At 44.8% G+C, this 20,763-nt stretch overlaps 1 protein-coding gene across 1 annotated transcript in view; it reads right to left on the bottom strand.

Annotated features, from left to right (window-relative positions):
- LOC126334976 (uncharacterized) overlaps positions 1 to 13,608 on the bottom strand; it is a 190,482-nt gene extending 176,874 nt beyond the window's left edge. Inside the window, exon 1 of the mRNA XM_049997771.1 lies at positions 13,471 to 13,608. Coding sequence (XP_049853728.1) covers positions 13,471 to 13,557 — 87 coding nt within the window. The 5' untranslated portion in view covers positions 13,558 to 13,608. The remainder of the gene's footprint in view (positions 1 to 13,470) is intronic.
- Positions 13,609 to 20,763: the final 7,155 nt, after the last annotated feature.

The following is a 20,763-nucleotide window of genomic DNA, read 5'->3' as shown; positions in this document are numbered from 1 at the left end:
TGACAAATAGCCAACACGGACTCAGAAAATATTATTCTTGTGAAGCACAACTAGCTCTTTACTTCTCAAGAAGTGATGAGAGCTTATTGACAGGGGATGTCAAATATTGACTCCATATTTTTAGATTTCCTGAAGGCTTTTGAACTTCTAATTAAGTTGCTTGCTTACGGAGCACCGTCTCAATTGAGCGGCATGTTTCGTGATTTCCTATCAGAAAGGTCACAGTTCATAGTAATTGACGTAAACTTATCGAGTGGAACAGAAGTAATATCTGGCGTTCCCCTATGAAGTGTTATAGGCCCTCTGCTGTTCCTAATTTATATAAAAGATTTAGCTGAGCAGTCCTCTTAGATTGTTTGTAGATGATGCATTCATCTGACCGCTTATAAAGTTATCAAACGATTAAAGCCAATGGTGCAAAAACTGCAACTAACTGTAAATAATGAAAACTATGAATTCATTCACGTGGGTACTATAAACTAAACTCCGTCCAAACAGGCCTTGAAGTCCCAATGATACCGACCGATCGCCGTGTCATCCTCAGCTCACAGGCGTCACTGGATGTGGATATGGAGAGGCATGTGGTCAAAACACCGCTCTCCCGGCCGTTGTTAGTTTTCGTGACCGGAGTGGCTACTTCCCAGTCCAGTAGCTCCTGAATTGGTCTCACAAGGGTTGAGTGCACCCAGCTTGCCAAAAGTGCTCGGCAAACTGGACGGTTACCCATCAAACTGCTAGCCTAACCCGACAGCAATTAACTTCGGTGATCAGTCGGTAACCGGTGTTACCTCTGCTGCAAGGCCTTTTGGCACATGGGTACTGAAAGGAATCCACTGAACGTTGACTACACGATGAATCTAAAGGCTGTGAAATTTTACTAAATACTTAGGGATTACAATTACGAATAACTTTGAACGATTTCATAGATAATGTAGTGGGGAAAGGAAATCAAAGGCTGCGATTTATTGGCAGATTAGAAGATGCAACATGGCTACTAAAGAAACTGCCAAACGTACTCTGCTCCGTTCTCTCCTGGGGAATTACTGCGAGGCATGGTTTCCACATCATATAAGATTGACGGGGGCATCGAAAAAGTTCGAAGAACGGCAGGTCGTTTTGTATTATAGGGGAGAGAGTGTCAAGGATATGATACGCCGTTAGGGGTGGCAATCATTTAAATAAAGACATTTTCGTTGCCGTGGGACCTTCTCATGAAATTTCAGTCAGAAACTTTGTCCTCAGAGTGTGAAAATATTTTGTTGGTGCCCACTTACATAGGGAGGGATGATCATCAAATAAAATACGAATAATCAGAGCTCGCACGGAAAGATTTAAGTGTTCGTTTCTACCGCGCGCTGTTCGAGAGTGGAACGACAGAGAAGTAGCTTGAAGGTGGTTCGATGATCTCTCTGCCAGACACTTAATTGCGACGTACAGAATAATAATATAGATGTAGATGTAGGCGGAAATGTATATATGTGACAAGTACCTATTCAGCATGGATGTCAACAAGAATCCCACTCTCTTTGTTCACCCTTCAAACTAGATAAATTTCGTACCATCTCCACAAAATTCCTGTCCATCCAATCCTGCGCATGGCCTCCCCCCTGAGCAGCTCACGTTTAACTGGTTCTTTGTGCGTCTTGGATGCGGAGTCCATTTTCCTTATTTCTCTTGTTAATTTGAAAATGTCAGCTGATCAGAGAAGGAAGGCTGATTTTGTTACTCTTTCAGTCTTTGTACCGATTTCATGGTAGTTTTTCACTGCTTTCAGGAGGATCATGGCGTCAAGATATCACGTTGTTTTTTAAATTTGAAAAAAAGTTTGATAATTGTGAAATCGAATTCCATTAATAAACGCTGCTTCATATAACTTCTCCCATGATTAGGCGACCATTGTTCAAGATATATAATCAGAAATACTGCACGTTGTTATTTCAATGCGATAGTGTTTCTGTTGTGTGCAGTGGCCAAATTCTGAATGGTACAATAGGTAATAAGAAAATGTGTTAGTTGAGGTGATGAGTGGGTAACACCAGCTCGTTTATTTCAGAATCTAAATCATTTACTAACGCAGATTAGTTTAAAGTTACAACGCGGCGATGGACACAAATTTTGCGTCATACGTGAACACACTGTATATTCGGTCATAGGTGACATTTGATGGAGAAAGTATTATCATACGATGTTTAGTATTACTAAATGTAAGAATGGTACTGAGGAATCAATGTATAGAGTGTAAAAATTTATGTATACAAAATTCCGAAGTATTTTGAAGAGATTAAAAAAGACTTTTTTATGCGTTAAAAATGTCACAGGCGCTCCATTTCCCCACTTGATGTCCTGAATATTTTGACGATGGTGATGTTCAGAGACGATGTTCAAAGTGCCATGTGGTTGTATTGTTTTAGATATGTTGCTGAATACGTATAGATTTCGTTCTGTTGGGGGAGATGAAGGGTTTGATGTACGAGAAAACTCATAGACTACAGCAGGGCTAGTTGCCTGTTTTGCTTAAGCTGCAGCCTTTATTCATGAGACACTTGGTTTTTTTGAGTGTGTTAGACAGTCATTAGCTCTCAGATGCCTGTTGTGCATTAATGTAAACATCTCTAAAACAACATTCATGTCACATAAAAACGTACTTCTTTTTATCTCCTCCAACAGTCTAAAATTTTGTATGAGTAGTTTTCTTATACCCTATATAAAAATATACGGGTTGTTTCCCAATTCCTATTACAGGCTTCTAGTCGTTGCAGAGGGATTTTGTAGATGAAGGTGTGATAAGGAACCCATGTCCGGGTACCCAACGACGAGCACCCGCAACCCTGCCCTTGTAGAGCCCACTGGCTACAGCCCTTTGTCTCCTCTGTGTGTGTACCGTGAAGCGAGAGATTTAAGGGGAACCGATATTCAGACTTATTTTCTATTAAAATACTCCATTTTCGGACATGGGTTTCCTATCAAACTCTTCTCTACTAAGTCCCTTGTTCTACCCATAGAAGACTGTAATAGGAATTGTAAAACACATTGCATAAGACGCTACTGTGAATTAGATTAAAATAATGATTATATTGCATTATGCTTGGATTTACACCTGATATTGTTTATAATTTAGATTTTGTTTTACTACTGTAAAATTCACCTACGGCCAATGTATCACTGGAACCGATGATGATCGTTATAAAATTCTAAATGTGATTACCTAAAATAAAAAGAAATGTTTAGTACTTTATAACATAGCGTTGTATCCTCATTTATCACCTTCTCCTGCGGTATTACTGTTTTTTGTATAGGTCAATAGCTTACAACATCTACGTGTTTGAGGAATAGACATAGCCAACATCAACCGCAAATTAGCTAATGGACGCAGACATTGTAAAATTGACTTCTTGTTATCATGGGGAATTTCGATGGTGTCTTGTTCGTGCGATACGCTGTTTGGAGATATTGTTTTTGTTATATTTTCCGCATTCTGTCGACATTTTGTTACTGTAGATTGGTATGTGCCTAGCTCTGTTTTTGGTAAAATGTTCTTTTCTTGTTTTGTCTTGTGTGTTTGTCACCTGCTGGTTTTCCTGCCTCTTTGCTGTGACTCGTAGTTTGTCCACGGCTTGCTTTTTTATTTGGTTGTTTAGTTTGTTTACTGTTGGTGCGCTGAATTCATTTTCGGTAGCTGTTTAGTGTTTTGATATTGTATGTAGTTAACTCTGTATGGGAGGAAGAAAGAGTGTTTACACACAGGTCTTAAAAGTATTAAAATATAAAAGTGAATGAAAAGTCCAACAGTCTCCTGTAGCTGTACTCGTCGTTATTTAAGTTGTTTAGAGACCCACATAAACTATTTCACAGCTTTTAAGTTGCATCTCTTGGTGTATATCTGTACAGAAAATTTTATAAATTAATACTTTGATATTGGGGAAATGAAATTGTCTGAGATATATTGAAGCACTGACTGAGTGAATGGTCTTAAACAAGGGAGAAAATATTACGCATCTAGTTATGCAACTAGGAGTGGATCACGTACAGCCTACAAAGAACGCGCTTGTAGGTATTTAATAAATAAGATTTGTAATTTTGTACCAAAACAAGGTTACGTACAAATGGTATGTCTTATGGTATAGGGCGTTGTTACGAAGAGTTACCTAGCCACGGCTACTGTTACTTTGCGGGATTCTGTAACAAAACCATATAACATATGCCATAGCATTTGTAAGTAACCTTGTTTTGGTATGAAATTACACGGGCTCGTTCTTTGTGGGCCGTATGTGATCCACACGTAGTTTCATAACTAGATGCATAATATTTTCTTCCTCATTTAAGTCTATTCACTCAGTACCGTACTTTAAGATACCTCAGATAACTTCATTTTCCCATTATCAAAGTATTAATTTATAAAATTTTCTGTACATATATACATCAGTAGACTTAAAAGCTGCGAAACCGATCGTGTGGGCCTCTAGTCGACTTAAATAAATACAGCTTCAGCGGACTATTGGACTTTTCATTCAGTTTTATATTTTAATAGTTTTAACACCTGTGCGTAAATACCTGTTAGACTGAATGAATTAGTCTCGTCAGATATGTGTATCTATTTTGGCTATGGTTGCCCTAGTTTTAAAATTATGTGTAAGGAAAGAATGTGGTTTCTATTAAGACTATTCTGTTAAGTAGCATATATCCGACTCTATAACTCAGACTACCGCACAGCACACGCAAAACAATTCCGCCGCCAAGGCTTTTGATCTACGTTTCTCTCTGCGCAGAACAAACGACTTGACAGAATGTGTTGTCCGCCCCCGGTAGCTGAGTGTTCAATGCGACGGAATGTCATACCTAAAGGCCCGGGTTCGATTCACGGCGGGGTCGGAGATTCTTCCTCTCAGGGACTGGGTATTGTGTTGTCCTTATCATCATCTCATCCCCTTCGACACGCAAGTCGCCGAAGTGGCGTCAACTCGAAAGACTTGCACCAGGAGAACGGTCTACCCGACGGGAGGCCAAGCCACACGGCGGCAGAATGTGTTGTAAAAGGACGTAAAGGCGCAGACTGCGTCGCGAACTACGACGCCATAAGGAAGTACTTGGAGCGATGACGAAGCACCGCGGCTGGCGTTCGTACAGCACTCACGGTGCAAATGAAGCCCCCGTCTGCTGGCCACGGCCAGCTGCAGCGACAACTTCAGTGCGTGCACACTAACGCCAGAGCAACACGCCTGCTGTTAGCACATGGCGCCTCGCAGTTCGTCCAAAGCAGTGACGCTGCGTTTCTAGCCGTGCAGTATTTCATCACTAATCACGTAACAGGAAGCTCCAACCGAATGGGCAGTGGGAAACAGATTATTGTTTCAAATAATTAAAATAACTCAAATATTCACAAACAATCGAACATCCAGGCGTTCTACGAAATCCCCCCACCCTCCCCCAAAGTGTACTTTGCTCTGTGTTTATCACTAACTGATCCTTCCGTTGCTGACTGGCAGAAAAACTGTTGATTGGCGACTCCGTGGAGTGCTGTGTGAACAACGACCATATATGGTAAATTAAAAGGAAGGTCAGCGTTGGCCGTAATATTTATGATTTACTGATAGAAAAATCGATTTTCAATCACATAGTGATCATCTTGAGTGCTGTGGTGCACAAATTAAACTCATTACACTGGTATCAAGTTATCAGTAACCAAAACTGAGAACCGATCACAACAACTCAGTGATCGCTTCTCAGTTTTGGTTACTGATAACTTGATACCAGTGCCTATGAGTTTAATTTGTACACCACAGCGCTGAAGATGATCACTATGTGATTAAAAATCGATTTTGCTATCAATAAACCATCAATATTACGGCCAACGCTGACCTTCCTTTTTAATGGTAGAAATACACCGTATTTACAAATGAAAAAGGCAAGGATTTGGATGGTCTACAGTGTTATAAGTGAAAGACATCGACATTTTTCTGCTTACGTTTTACAGAAATGCCTTTTTATGAATTTGAATGCTAGATCAGCCAAGAATCTTGCTGATATGAAACTTCCTGACAGATTAAAACTGTGTGCAGGACCGAGACTCGAACTCGCGAGTCCCGAGTTCGAGTCTCGATCCGGCACACAGTTTTAATCTGCCAGGAAGTTTCATATCAGCGCACACGCCGCTGCAGAGTGAAAATCTCGTTCTGGAATCTTGCTGATATTTATCGAAGAACGATTCCCACACTAAGATGTCCACATTTTAAGCGATATAAACACTCGCCACCGTATTATGTGCACCTCATTGGTTAAATGTAGTGAAGAAACATTCACGTTTTTTTCACAAATGACCTGTTAATAAACTCCAATGCCGCAGTGTAGGTAATCGTTTCAGTGAAAGTATTTGCATACTAAAATAGCTTCGAAGGCAAAGAGATTAACCAATATTTTTCTTTGCAGTTATAATACACTCTAAGATAAAAAAAAGACGCAACACGAGGGAATTATCCGAATGAGGCGGAAATCGATAGACAAGACGTACAGGTACAGACAAACAAATAACTACAATTTCAAAAATGGTTCAAATGGCTCTGAGCACTATGGGACTTAACATCTGAGTCCCCTTGAACCTAGAACTACTTAAACCTAACTAACCTAAGGACATTATACAGTGTCTGCCAGAGGCAGGATTCGAACCTGCGACCGTAACGGTCACGCGGTTCCGGACTGATGCGCCTAGAACCGCTCGGCCACCGCGGCCGGCGTTACAATTTCAGAAATTGGATGATTTATTCAAGAGAAAGAGCTTCACAAATTGTGAACGTCAATATCACGGTGGTCCACCAGTGGCTCTTATGAAAGCTATCATACATTTTGGCATTGATTGACAGAGTTGTTTGATGTCCTCCTGATGGATAACTTGCCAAATTCTGCTCGGTTGACACGTTAGATTGTCAAAATACCGAGCTGGTTTGAGGGCTCTGCCCATGAAGCTTCAAACATTTCAGTTGCGGTGAGATGCGACGACTTTGCTGGCCAAGGCAGCTTTTTCTTTTGCTACTGCCTTTAACGAATTGTGCGCAGGGTCGGCAGGGCTAAGTACGGATTTGCATGGTGAACTTTTAAGGAGTGCCTGGATGCCCTTTCTGCTGCCACCCCATACCCCCTGGGACGGAATTAGTGTACCCCAGCTGTATGCGTCTACTGTAAATAGTGAAATAGTGTGAATGTGGTTTAAATATCTGCAAGTCGTGTAACTGAGAGGGGATATGGGGACCAGCCCGGTATTCACATAGTAGGATGTGGAAAACCGCCTAAAAACCACATCCAGGCTGGCCGGCACACCGGCCGTCGTCGTTAATCCGCCGGGCGGATTGGATCCGGGCCGTCGCACCTATCCGAGTCCAGGATGTTGGGTTGGGTTGTTTGGGGAAGGAGACCAGACAGCGAGGTCATCGGTCTCATCGAATTATGGAAGGATGGGGAAGGAAGTCTGCCGTGCCCTTTCAAAGGAGCCATCCCAGCATTTGCCTGGAGAGATTTAGGGAAATCACGGAAAACTTAAATCAGGATGGGCGGACGCGGGATTGAACCGTCGTCCTCCCGAATGCGAGTCCAATGTCTAACCACAGAGTCCAGAACGCAGCGTGTTAGTGCTCTCGGCTATCCTGGCGGTTTGGCAAGCACGAAGACAAGTAGTAGAAACTCTCGCCGTGTGCGGGCGGGCATTGTCTTGCTGAAATATAAGCCTAGGATAGTCTACCAGGAAGGACAAAAAGGCGGGGCACAGAACATGTCGACGTAGGGGTGCCGCGGATGACTACCAACGGAGTCCTGCAATGAAAAGAAATGGCAATCATCACCCCTGGTTGTCGGGCCGTATGGCGGGCGACAGTCAGGTTGGTATCCCAGCGCTGACCAGGACGTCTCAAGACACGTCTTCACTGATCATCGGGGCTCACTTCGAAGTGGGACTCATCTCCCGAGATATTATGCTTCATATAATGAGATTCCAGGCCGAAGACATGTCTGGAGACGCGACGGACAGCGATGGAATACCAATCTGAGTGTCGCTCGTCATAGAGCCCGACAGGTAGGAGTTATGGTCTGGAGTGCCATTTCATTTCAGACCAGGAACGCTTTGGTGGTCATCCGTGATACCCTTACAATACAGCCGACGATATTCTACACCCCGTTTTGTTGCCCTTCAAGGAAAAAAAAATAAAAATAAAAGTGGTTCAAATGGCTCTAAGCACTAAGGGACTTACCTGCTGTGGTCATCACTCCCCTAGAACTTAGAACTACTTAAACCTAACTAACCTAAGGACATCACATGCATATTTGCCCGAGGCAGGATTCGAACCTGCGACCGTAGCGGTCGCACGGTTCCAGACTGAAGCGCCTAGAACCTCTCGGCCACATCGGCCGGCCAAAACTTTTGGGTAGCGCACCATTCAACCGACGGCAAGCGCAATGAAGTACAACCACTTTTAAAAGCTTTTTTCTCCGCGTTTTCTAGTCCGACTTATGAATGCACGCATGTCCGAAGAAGCATTGCATCGTACCTCGTAACAACGCAGGCACTGCAGTATCGTATTTATCCCCTGACCCAGACAGCAGCGTTCAGTTAAAATGTCGTCGTGTACGAGAATCACAACTGCAGTCTCCAACGTTTGAACTACGACGTGTGGAAATTTGGCCGTGAGTTGTGCACGGATAGCCGAAGCGACCTAACGCCTAAAGCGAGAAATCCAAGTTTGAGCGCCGGTCCGGCACCACTTTTCACTGTTGTCACTTCATTCCATTACACCACTGAGTTGCGAATATATGTCATGTTTAACTTCACTTAATAAAACGAAGCTCACTGTCGTTTGTGTTCCATATGACCAACAACGAACAGACATGGTGTGCCCATCACCTAAATTCTTTCAATGTACCTCTTAAAAACGGTTGTTACAAATTCCAAGCACTATAGTCCAGCATTATACACTACAAGAGTTCTGTACGAGATAAATTTGATAGGAGAAACTCAATTGTAAACAGCTTATCGTAGAAAATAAAGTTGTCCACTTCGTGTTCCCAAGAACATACACTATGTGATGAAAAGTTTCCGGACATCACAAAAACATACGTTTTTCATATTAGGTGTATTTTGCTGCCACCTACTGCCAGGTACTTCATATCAGCGACTTCAGTAGTCAGTAGACATCCTGAGAGAGAGCAGAATGGGGCGCTCCGCGGAACTCAAAGGGCTTCCAACGTGGTCAGGTGATTGGGTGTCACTTGTATCATACGCCTGTACGCTAGATTTCCACGCTCCCAGACATTCCTAGGTCCACTGTTTCCGATGTGATCGTGAAGTGGAAACGTGTAGGGAGACGTATAGAACAAAAGCGTACAAGCCGACCTCGTCTGTTGACTGACAGAGATCGCTGACATTCGGAGAGGGTCGTAATGTGTAATAGTTAGACATCTGTCCAGATCATCACACAAGAATTCCAAACTGCATCAGGATCCACTACAAGTACTATGACAGTTAGGCGGGAGGTGAGAAAACTTGGATTTCATGGTCGAGCGGCTGCTCCCAAACGACACGTTGCTTGGTGTAAGCAGCGTAAACATAGGACGTTTGAACAGTGGAAAAACGTTGTGTGGAGTGACGAATCAGGGTACACAATGTGGAGATCCGATGGTAGGGTGTGGGTATGGTGAATGCCCAGTGAACGTCGTCTGCCAGCGTGTGTGGTGCCAACAGTAAAATTCGGAGGCGGTGGTGTTCTAGTGTGGTCGTGTTTTTCATGGAGACTGGCTTGCACCCCTGGTTGTTTTGCGTGGCACTATCACTACACAGGCCTACACTGATATTTTAAGAACCTTCTGCTTCGCACTGTTGAAGAGCAATTCGGGGATGGCGATTGCATCTTTCAACAGGATCGAGCACCTGTTCATAATGCATGGCCTCTGGCGGAGTGGTTACACGACAATAACACCTCTGTAATGGACTGGCCTGCACAGAGTCCTGGCATGAATCATATAGAGCATGTTTTGGAACGCCGACTTCGTGCCAGGCCTCACCGGCCGACATCGATACCTTTCCTCAGTGCAGCCCTCCGTGAAGAATGGGCTGCCGCCATTCCCCAAGAAACCTTCCAGAACCTGATTGAAGGTATGCCTGCGAGAGTGGGAGCTGTCATGAAGGCTAAGGGTGGGCCTACACCATATTGAGTTCCAACATTACTGATGGGGCGCGCCACGAACTTGTAAGTTATTTTCAGCCAGGTGTCCGGATACTTTTGATCACATAGTGTATGGCTACGAGGCGATGGATTTGATTTCGCGCCATTGATTCTCGAGGCAAAAGCAACGATTTTTTTCGTTTATAAAGTAGTACAACATTATAATTGTCAATATGTACGTTTATTTTTCAGCCAACAAGGCTCAGCTATTGTTAAGATGTCGGTAAATTGGATATAATTTTTGTTTTAGGTATTTTCGCCATATGTATGAAAGCTGACGTGACAGTTAATATTACATGCCAAGCTGTTTATCTATGTGTAAAGTTAGATTCCGAAAAATCACACTCATGCACGTCGAGGATAATTAACTACTTACTGTTATTCTCCTTCCATACCCCTACTAGCGTAATTTTACATTTACAGTCCCTATGGCAGCGACATGTAGGTGTGGTAAAACTATATACGGATTTCACGTCTGAAAACCTGGTATTATAATTCTGGAAGTTGTTTTCCGAAGGATGTTAGATGTCTTTCGCTAAATGTCTACCAGTTCACGTTTCGTAGCATTCCTGTTACACAAGCAAATGAAATAGCCGGAGATTTTTAGCGTCGACTTTCTTTGTAAACGTTCATTCTGCATTGCTAGTCCAACCTGATATGGAGCCCATACATTAGACTAGTATTCTAGAACAATCACCGTGTTTTGTAAGCAATCCATTTCGTGGCCACGCCGCTGTTCTCCGCTAATAGTCGACCACAATATTATTGCACCTGGGAGAGAGGCCGCTTCGGTCGGCTTATCGCGAATTTTTGTCCTGATATTTCATGATGACACGCTGAAACACTTTACAGCATACACACAACTGTCTAGAAGTCTTTCACAGTGTGAAGCGTTTTCCTTAGTCACCACTCCGTTTGTTTACTGTAACGTCACCGCATGTTTGCGGCAACGGCCACGCGAGACCAAATGCAGTAATATCGTGTTCTGGTAACTACCAATAATCGGAGCCTGTCGTTTGCGTTATCTGTAGCTAATTGTATGTTATCTTTCCACTTCATAGGCTCATTGCTCCCAGATATTTGTGCGACTAGACTGTGCCAGTTGCCACTCATTCATCATTCAGGAAGACCTGAGTTTAATGCACCGTCGACGTGAATGCCAGTAATGCAGAACACAAGTTAGTGTTGGGTAACGCAGGTAATAGACCATGATCTAGTTTAAGGAACTGTCCCAGCATTGGTCTGAAGTAATTTAGGGGAATATAAATGTGGGTGACTGGACCAAGATTTGGCCTTTCAGGATAAGAGTCCAGTAAGAATTCAATATGGAGGGGATTATGAGACACAAGTGTGCAAAAATTATGCAGTTCAACCTCATAAACAATGGATGACGGAATGGAACTGACTGACTTGCAGTCTGAGACACCGTATGTAGCACCCCCCCCCCCCCCCCCTCCCTTTCCTTCTTTACGAGAAACCTAATATTTTTCATACCGCTATACTCTCCTTTTCAAGTGTTTACGAAGCTGATAATATATTTAATTTACCGACAGATAAAAAAGCCAACATCGTTACTCATACCTTAACATATCTCCCCTCCCGTTTTCTGTGCCTGTTTCGTTCTTGCAATAACAACAGAATATTAGCGAAGGGTTCCACATTATTAGTACACCGTGCGTAACATGAACTGTAATAGCCCATTCACACTTGCGTGAAGCGCACCAGAAATTAAACCCATGCCCCTGGAGCATTCTCCATCCAGAAAAACGTGCTGCTTTCTAATTATCAAGATGTCTTTGACCCTGTCGAAAATGTGGCTTTGCATGTCGTATGAATATGCTTCGTTTAGTTTGGTGTAGTATTATATCAAAAGCCTTTTGAAACTCTACAAATTCATTTTGTCGAATTTCGGTTACAGTTTTAATCCCATGTGATGACGGAATTAAAATCCCATCAGTTATTATTTGACAATATACCATTTTTTATTCAAGGTGTTATCGGTTGTGACCACCTATGCCCATCTTCAGATGGCTACGTTCCCATGTTACACGCCACAGGACCGTTTGTGTGACGATGACCGCGCGTCTTTTTTCCTACAGCTGTTGGCTATATAACCCGCTAAAAGATGTTAAAAAGGTTCAGATGCTATATCACTACGGTGGACTGTAGTTTCCGATTCTGTAGATCAACTTCCGTTGCACGAGTCTTCCCGAAAACGCGCACTAGACAAGAAAGTAGCTCAAAATGTTTGAACTTGCTTCCGTCTGACAGTCAGAAACAGTTCATAACTATGCTCTCTCGCTATTCATTGCGTCCAACATATGTCCTACAAAAGGTAACGCTTTGATGATCTGTTTTCGTGTTTGGACTATTCTGTTTTGTGAACAATATTTGGACAAATAATCTAGACGTCTTCAACAAAACGTTCAAATGTGTGTGATATCTTATGGCACTTAACTGCTAAGGTCATCCGTCCCTAAACTTACACACTACTTTTCCTAAATTATCCTAAGGACAAACACACACACCCATGCCTGAGGGAGGACTCGAACCTCCGCCGGGACCAGCCGCACAGTCCATGACTGCAGCGTCTTAGACCGCTCGGCTAAACGGCTTCTGCATTTGCTCCGGACACCCGTAAGACTTTTGCTCTGAACATCAGACGAAGACTCGGTAAGTTGTCAAAATATGGAGAATAAAACGTTATCGCCATCTCTCCTAGAATCGCACACACATATCATCGAGCAATCACGCTGCGACAGTCTGTGAAATCTCAAGTTTGTTCTCGCTTTCGAGTAAAGAGATGGCCTTGCGTGTGCTTTCGTGTTGAACAGTGCTGCAGGAGGAGGGATGCAGAGTCGAAAACTGGATTAGTTCTCAACACAAATACGCGCCACTGACGTCATACTATGTGCAAATTGGTGTATAACATGAGACACGAGATTCTAGTCGACTGAAGAAAAGCATGGATCCGATACTGGTAGTGGTCTGAATAAAATAAGTAATGCTGGCGCATCATTTCGTCACGATACAAGTGTAGAAAGAATCTGGTTACCTCTTTCCTTGGTTGTGGGGAGTGACGAGTGAAGAGCACGAGTAGGTTTTTGCGTGATCGTAATCCGTTGCAGTTGTGCCGAAGTGCTGAGCGTTATAATAGTAAGGGGGCTGTGGAATACCCTGACTCACAGCCGGCATTAGCTCTGTGGTTGGATCCTTGGGGGTTCAGTGGGGGCGCAGCGTTTGTCAGCGGCACTCCTCGTGCCGTCCTTACCTTGCCGGCCGCGGATGCGGGGCTGAAGCTGTGCAACAGGCGTGCGGCGACAGAGCCGAAGACGATGGGCGCTCGCGGGCTGGACATGTTGGCGACTGATTCGCTGTCTGTGCGCAGCTGGCTACTGCGGCTGGCGCGTCGCGGCCCAGGCGTCCTGGAGGGGCCGTGTTATCTATCGCTCACGTGGCCGCGGCGAGCCGCGACCACCTGCTCGCGCCCCCTCCGGGATCTATAATCGACACTCGCGGTAATCTGACCGATGCCACACCGGACTCGTATCTCGGGGGAATGCGGTTCGAACCGAAACCCCTCAGTATTAAATACATCTGAAGGAAAAGAACGCAATAGAGCCACAAGGCCGTGCGTGAGGATAGTTACAAAGCTGAAATTATTACTTCAAAAATACACTCAGGTTCGCGTTCACCTTGACCTCAGCTCGCTCCCAAAGGAGGTTCCCCAGCTTCGGTATAACGGTCGCGGTTTGTCGAACTTCGTTCGCCGACCGATGTGGTCGAGCGCTTCTAGGCGCTGCAGTCTGGAACCGCGCGACCGCTACAGTCGCAGGTTCGCATCCTGCCTCGGGCATGGATGTGTGTGATGTCCTTAGGTTAGGTTTAAGTAGTTGTAAGTTCTAGGGGACTGATGAGCTCAGAAGTTAAGTTCCATACTGCTCAGAGCAATTTTTTTTAACTTCGTCGAAGTTCATTAATACGATCTTCATTTATACAGATGGTTCTAAGACCAATGACGGTGTCGGGTGTTCTTTTATTGCCGGGGCACACAGTTTCAAATACCGGATCCATGGCCATTGTTCGGTCTTCACAGCTGAGCTATTTGCCCTCTATCAGGCTGTTCTTTACATCCGCCGCCACCGACGTTCTGCTTATGTCATCTGCTCTGATCCCCTGAGTGCCATGCAGTGCCTCAGTGATCCGTATCCGGTTCACCCTTTCGTGCACCGGATCCAACGCTCTCTTCAGCAGCTGGCGGACGACGGTTCTCCGGTTACCTTTATGTGGGTTCCTGGCCATGTCGGTATCCCTGGGAACGAAGCTGCGGATGCCGCGGCCAAGGCTGCGGTCCTCCAGCCTCGGACAGCTTCTTGTTGTGTGCCTTCATCAGATTGTAGCAGGGTCATTTGTCAGCGCATTTTATCGATGTGGCATGCCGATTGGTCTACACTTACTGAAAACAAGCTTCGGGCCTTGAAACCTCTCCCCATTGCTTGGACGAACTCTTCACGCCCTTCTCGGCGGGAGGAGGTCGTTTTGGCCCGGTTACGGATTGGACACTGTCGGTTCAGCCACCGCCATCTGCTGACGGCTGCGCCGTCGCCGTTCTGCCCTTGTGGGCAATTGCTGACGGTACGCCACATTTTAACGTTCTGTCCGAATTTTAATACACTGCGCATTGATATTGGCCTGCCATATACTCTGGATGAAATTTTAGCGGATGACCCAGGAGCAGCTGCTCGCGTTCTTCGTTTTATCCACTTGACAAACCTGTCTAAGGACATTTCATTATGCTGTTTTCTTTTAATACCTTGCCTGTTAATGTACCTTTTATAGTGTTGTCCTTTTTAGTTACTGTTTTAACATTGTGCCTCGCAGTGCATTCGTAATTTAGTCTGGGCCCTAATGACCGCTGTAGTTCGCAATACCAAGAAGCTGTGCGACATAAAGTTGTTGGGCCTGTTTCTTCATCCGAATTATGATATCTATTCCAATTTCGCGCCAGTCGCATAAAAGTGGTGCTAGAAGTGCTTCTATGAGGATGGAAGTCAGGTTTGCTTTAAACACAGTACACGCTCTAATGGTCATGAGCGTTAGTTACCGTTTAGATTGGACGCGCTGAGTTGATGTTTGTCAAGAATGTTTTTAGGGCGACAAAGACGCCATTGTCAGCACCTCACTAGAACGAGGGTGTGTAATAGGACTACGAGATGCTGGATGTCCCTTCTGTGACATTTCAGAAAGACTTGGCAGAAATGTAGCCACTGTACACGATTGCTGGCTACGGTGGTCACGAGGATGTACAGTTGCAACAAGACCTGCCTCTTCTTGTGGCAATAATTTACCAACAGCCGTACGATTTGTAGAAGTTTATTTTATTTTGTGAACTTCTATGTGCTACCAGTTTCGGCATGTGGGGTCTGAGTGGGGTACGGCCAAGTGGGGGAGTGGATCAGTGTTGGGGCCATTCCTGTCCCTTATTTATATAAATGATATGATGCTGACGTCCCATACTCCTTGACAGAGCGTGGGGGCGATGCGGGAGACCCGTACCGCTGTACTAGGCAAGGTCCTAGCGGAGGTGGTTTGCCATTGCCTTCCTCCGTGCTCGGGAAGCGAGGACGCCATCACGAGACCACGAGATTCCCGCGCACGGGGCCTCGGGTTCGATTTCCGGGCGGGTCAGGGATTTTCCCTGCCTCGAGATGACTGGGTATTGTTGTGTCGTCTTCATCATCATCATTCATCCCCCTTACGGTCGGAGAAGACAATGGCAAAGCACCTCCGCTAGGACCTTGCCTAGTCGCCGGTGCGAGTATCCCGCATCGTTTCCTACGCTCCTCGGAGTATGGGACCTTATCATCATAAATGATATGCCCACTACTATTACGAGTAACTCTAAAATATTTCTCTTTGCTGATGACACCAGCTTGATAGTCAAGGATGTTGTGTGCAACATTGGCTCGGTTTCAAATAGTGCAGCTCACGACCTAAGTTCATGGCTTGTAGGAAATAAACTTACGCTAAATCATAGTAAGTCTCAGTTTTTACAGTTTGTAACACATACTTCAACAAAACCGGACGTTTTAATTTCACAGAATGGGCATGTGATTAGTGAAACTGCACAGTTCACATTTCTAGGTGTTCAGATAGACAGTAAACTGCCGTGGAAAGCCCACGTTCAGAAACTTGTTCAGAGTCAGTGCTGCCCTTTTTACTACCGAACGGTATCTGAAGTGAGCAATCGTTCGACAAGAAAATTAGTCTACTTCGCTTATTTTCATTCGCTTATGTCGTATGGTATTTTATTTTGGGGTAGCTCTTCCCATTCTAAAAGGATATTTTTGGATCAGAAACGGGTGGTTCGGGCAATGAATGGTGTAAGTTTCAAATGGCTCTGAGCACTATGGGACTTAACTTCTGTGGTCATCAGTCCCCTAGAACTTAGAACTACTTAAACCTAACTAACCTAAGGACATCACACACATCCAGGCCCGAAGCAAGATTCGAACCTGCGACCATAGCGGTGACGCGGTTCCAGACTGAAGCGCCTAGAACCGCACGGCCACACCGGCCGGCTAAATGGTGTAAGTTCGCGAACCTCTTGTCGACCACTGTTAACAAGTCTGGGTATTTTGACATTGGCCTCTCAATATATATATATATATATATATATATATATATATATATATATATATATATATATATATATATATATATATATATACTACTGGAAATGGAAAAAAGAACACACTGACACCGGTGTGTCAGACCCACCATACTTGCTCCGGACACTACGAGAGGGCTGTACAAGCAATGATCACACCCACGGCACAGCGGACACACCAGGAACCGCGGTGTTGGCCGTCGAATAGCGCTAGCTGCGCAGCATTTGTGCACCGCCGCCGTCAGTGTCAGCCAGTTTGCCGTGGCATACGGAGCTCCATCGCAGTCTTTAACACTGGTAGCATGCCGCGACAGCGTGGACGTGAACCGTATGTGCAGTTGACGGACTTTGAGCGAGGGCGTATAGTGGGAATGCGGGAGGCCGGGTGGACGTACCGCCGAATTGCTCAACACGTGGGGCGTGAGGTCTCCACAGTACATCGATGTTGTCGCCAGTGGTCGGCGGAAGGTGCACGTGCCCGTCGACCTGGGACCGGACCGCAGCGACGCACGGATGCACGCCAAGACCGTAGGATCCTACGCAGTGCCGTAGGGGACCGCACCGCCACTTCCCAGCAAATTAGGGACACTGTTGCTCCTGGGGTATCGGCGAGGACCATTCGCAACCGTCTCCATGAAGCTGGGCTACGGTCCCGCACAGCGTTAGGCCGTCTTCCGCTCACGCCCCAACATCGTGCAGCCCGCCTCCAGTGGTGTCGCGACAGGCGTGAATGGACGGACGAATGGAGACGTGTCGTCTTCAGCGATGAGAGTCGCTTCTGCCTTGGTGCCAATGATGGTCGTATGCGTGTTTGGCGCCGTGCAGGTGAGCGCCACAATCAGGACTGCATACGACCGAGGCACACAGGGCCAACACCCGGCATCATGGTGTGGGGAGCGATCTCCTACACTGGCCATACACCTCTGGTGATCGTCGAGGGGACACTGAATAGTGCACGGTCCATCCAAACCGTCATCGAACCCATCGTTCTACCATTCCTAGACCGGCAAGGGAACTTGCTGTTCCAACAGGACAATGCACGTCCGCATGTATCCCGTGCCACCCAACGTGCTCTAGAAGGTGTGAGTCAACTACCCTGGCCAGCAAGATCTCCGGATCTGTCCCCCATTGAGCATGTTTGGGACTGGATGAACCGTCGTCTCACGCGGTCTGCACGTCCAGCACGAACGCTGGTCCAACTGAGGCGCCAGGTGGAAATGGCATGGCAAGCCGTTCCACAGGACTACATCCAGCATCTCTACGATCGTCTCCATGGGAGAATAGCAGCCTGCATTGCTGTGAAAGGTGGATATACACTGTACTAGTGCCGACATTGTGCATGCTCTGTTGCCTGTGTCTATGTGCCTGTGGTTCTGTCAGTGTGATCATGTGATGTATCTGACCCCAGGAATGTGTCAAATAAGTTTCCCCTTCCTGGGACAATGAATTTATGGTGTTCTTATTTCAAATTCCTTACTATCATTTCTTGTTAACAATATTAGTTTATTCCCAAGAAGAAACAGCTTTCACTCAGTTAATACTCGACAGAAATCAAACCTGCTTTTGGATTAGTCTACCTTAACTCTTGTGCAGAAAGTTGTGCAGTATACTGCTGCATACATTTGCAGTAAGCTGCCACTCGAATTCGAAAATATCAGCAGTAATCCACGTGCTTTGAAATCGAAACTGAAGGGTTTCCTCATGGGCCACTCCTTCTATTCTGTCGAGGAGTTCCTTGAAAAATTAAGCTGATTCTTGTTGTATTGTTGATTGCGTTTACTTAAACTTATGGGCTGACTTTTTTCGGGGTTCATAAACATTCTGTTTTTATCTATTATTATTTTTATGATGCAATTTCATGTACTGACACGTTCCATGACCTTGCAGATTTGCTCCTCAATTTGATCCTATGGAACTTGACTTGTAAATAAATAAAATACAATTCTCCTAACGAAAGATAAGTCCATTTGAAGTGTTCCATGTAGTATTTCGCTATCACATTTGTATAATAACTCACCTTCAAGCTTTCCTCTTTTCGTTTATGAGCAGTTTTCATCATTGCACAATAAGAAGCAGCTCTGCAAAAGCGAATAAAACTGCTGTACCGGTAACTAAAATAACCAGATGTCCGCTGAAAATGCACACTATTCAGAAACTTTTCACCAGAGGCAACAGAATATTGCTGTATATGAGAACTTAAATGTTACCTGGGAGCACCATTAACCATCCAAGAATGGAACTTGAAACATGTTGCAGAAAACAGAGTGCAATTCTGTTGTTGCTTGAGAGCAACATTGCCAGATAAACGTGTTTAATGAACTTATAAGTTAAACTGTTACTCGAAAAGTTAACTTCGTTAACTAACGACTAATGGATTAACCGTCTTGTGACCAGCTATACTCAGGACACTCCATGAGGACTGCCGTATCATATACGGATTGTCGATTGGCAATCGGAGGAAATCAGAAGTCACAAAGGCACAAAGTATGCCGTCGACCCGCTACTCCATGGAATCCCGTACGCATCTGTGCCTGGCCATCTCGCCTCTCTATTAGCAAAACTAATATTTAAACACTGATGTTTCCAGAAACATACTCACAGGCTGCACATCGCAGAGACAGCTTACTGCTCTAATGATGAAGAGGCTGCAAATAATCTTTTCTTTATACTCACCAGACTACGTACATGGAAGTACTAGAAACCTTGTACAAGAACTTGTTAAGTTTGCTCATCCGTTGCCAAACTCCTTGGTGGTTTTGTTAGCAACACAAGTTTGCAAACATTTCAACGCATTGTACATGTTCACTGTCGCCAGATATGTGTCTAATACCAGCATATCGAAGACAATGAACTACAAGAGAGATCCATAGCATCTGCATTTTCAACGAGATTATACTGTATTGATGTGCTGCTCTATTTGTAAGCTCTATTTGTAACTTTTGTAACTATGCATGTTGTATCTACAAAGTGTGTGTGTGTGTGTGTGTGTGTGTGTGTGTGTGTGTGTGTACACGCGCGCGCGGTGTGAGCAAACAAAGAAACAGTAATTTTCTGTCAATACCCGTATATTTTACGTAAGAATGAGCTGTCGGTGTGGTGTAAGCTGAAGACCAGTAAAAAAAGAACGATTGCCGGTAAGCCTCCATGTGAGCTCGAATGTCTCTTATTTTATCTTCATGGTCATGGAGCGATTCATCGGTTGACCCTACTAGGAATGTGTATTCTTGCAACTTGAACGGTAAACCACATGCCACACCATTTTGCACGCCTCTCTTGCGGCGTCTGCCACTGGATTTGGCTGTTAACGTCCGTGACAAGTCATTATCAGTTACAAAATAAGATGAGTCAGGCAAAGGGGTTATGTTGCGGACAAGAGGCAGTCAGTGCTAATGCGTTTCTATAGACATACATCGAGGATTTTATAAACCCATTGTATCCTCTCCTGAAGCGATGTGACCCACAACTGCTGTAAATGGTACTTGATAACCTCGATACTTGCAGGTGCGACGGAGTTTATTCGACCTTGTCCCACACACGTTCTATAGGGACAGATGTGGGGATCTTGCTGACCACAAAAATAATTCAGCATTAAGCAGACAGTTCGTAAGCGTATGTGCAGTGTTCTGTTGAAAAATGGCACCATGATACAGTCGCATTAGGCGTAACATATATCCATGGCGTACTGTTGTGCCGTCAGAGTTATCCTAATCACTACCAACTATTATTTGAAGTCGGGCCAGATAGTTCTCCAGACCATGACGCTAGAAGTAACACTGCTGTCCTCTCCAAACATTGGAAGACTGGGTTGTCTAGAACCACGATTCACTACTGAACACAATACGACGCCATTCATCAACAATTCATACTACTCGCTCACAGCACCACTCTAAATGT

Source organism: Schistocerca gregaria, chromosome 1, assembly GCF_023897955.1.
Source record: "Schistocerca gregaria isolate iqSchGreg1 chromosome 1, iqSchGreg1.2, whole genome shotgun sequence".
Classification (NCBI taxonomy): Eukaryota; Metazoa; Arthropoda; class Insecta; order Orthoptera; family Acrididae; genus Schistocerca; species Schistocerca gregaria.
The sequence above is the reverse complement of the archived record's forward strand: the minus strand, read 5'-3'. Positions and strand labels throughout refer to the sequence as shown.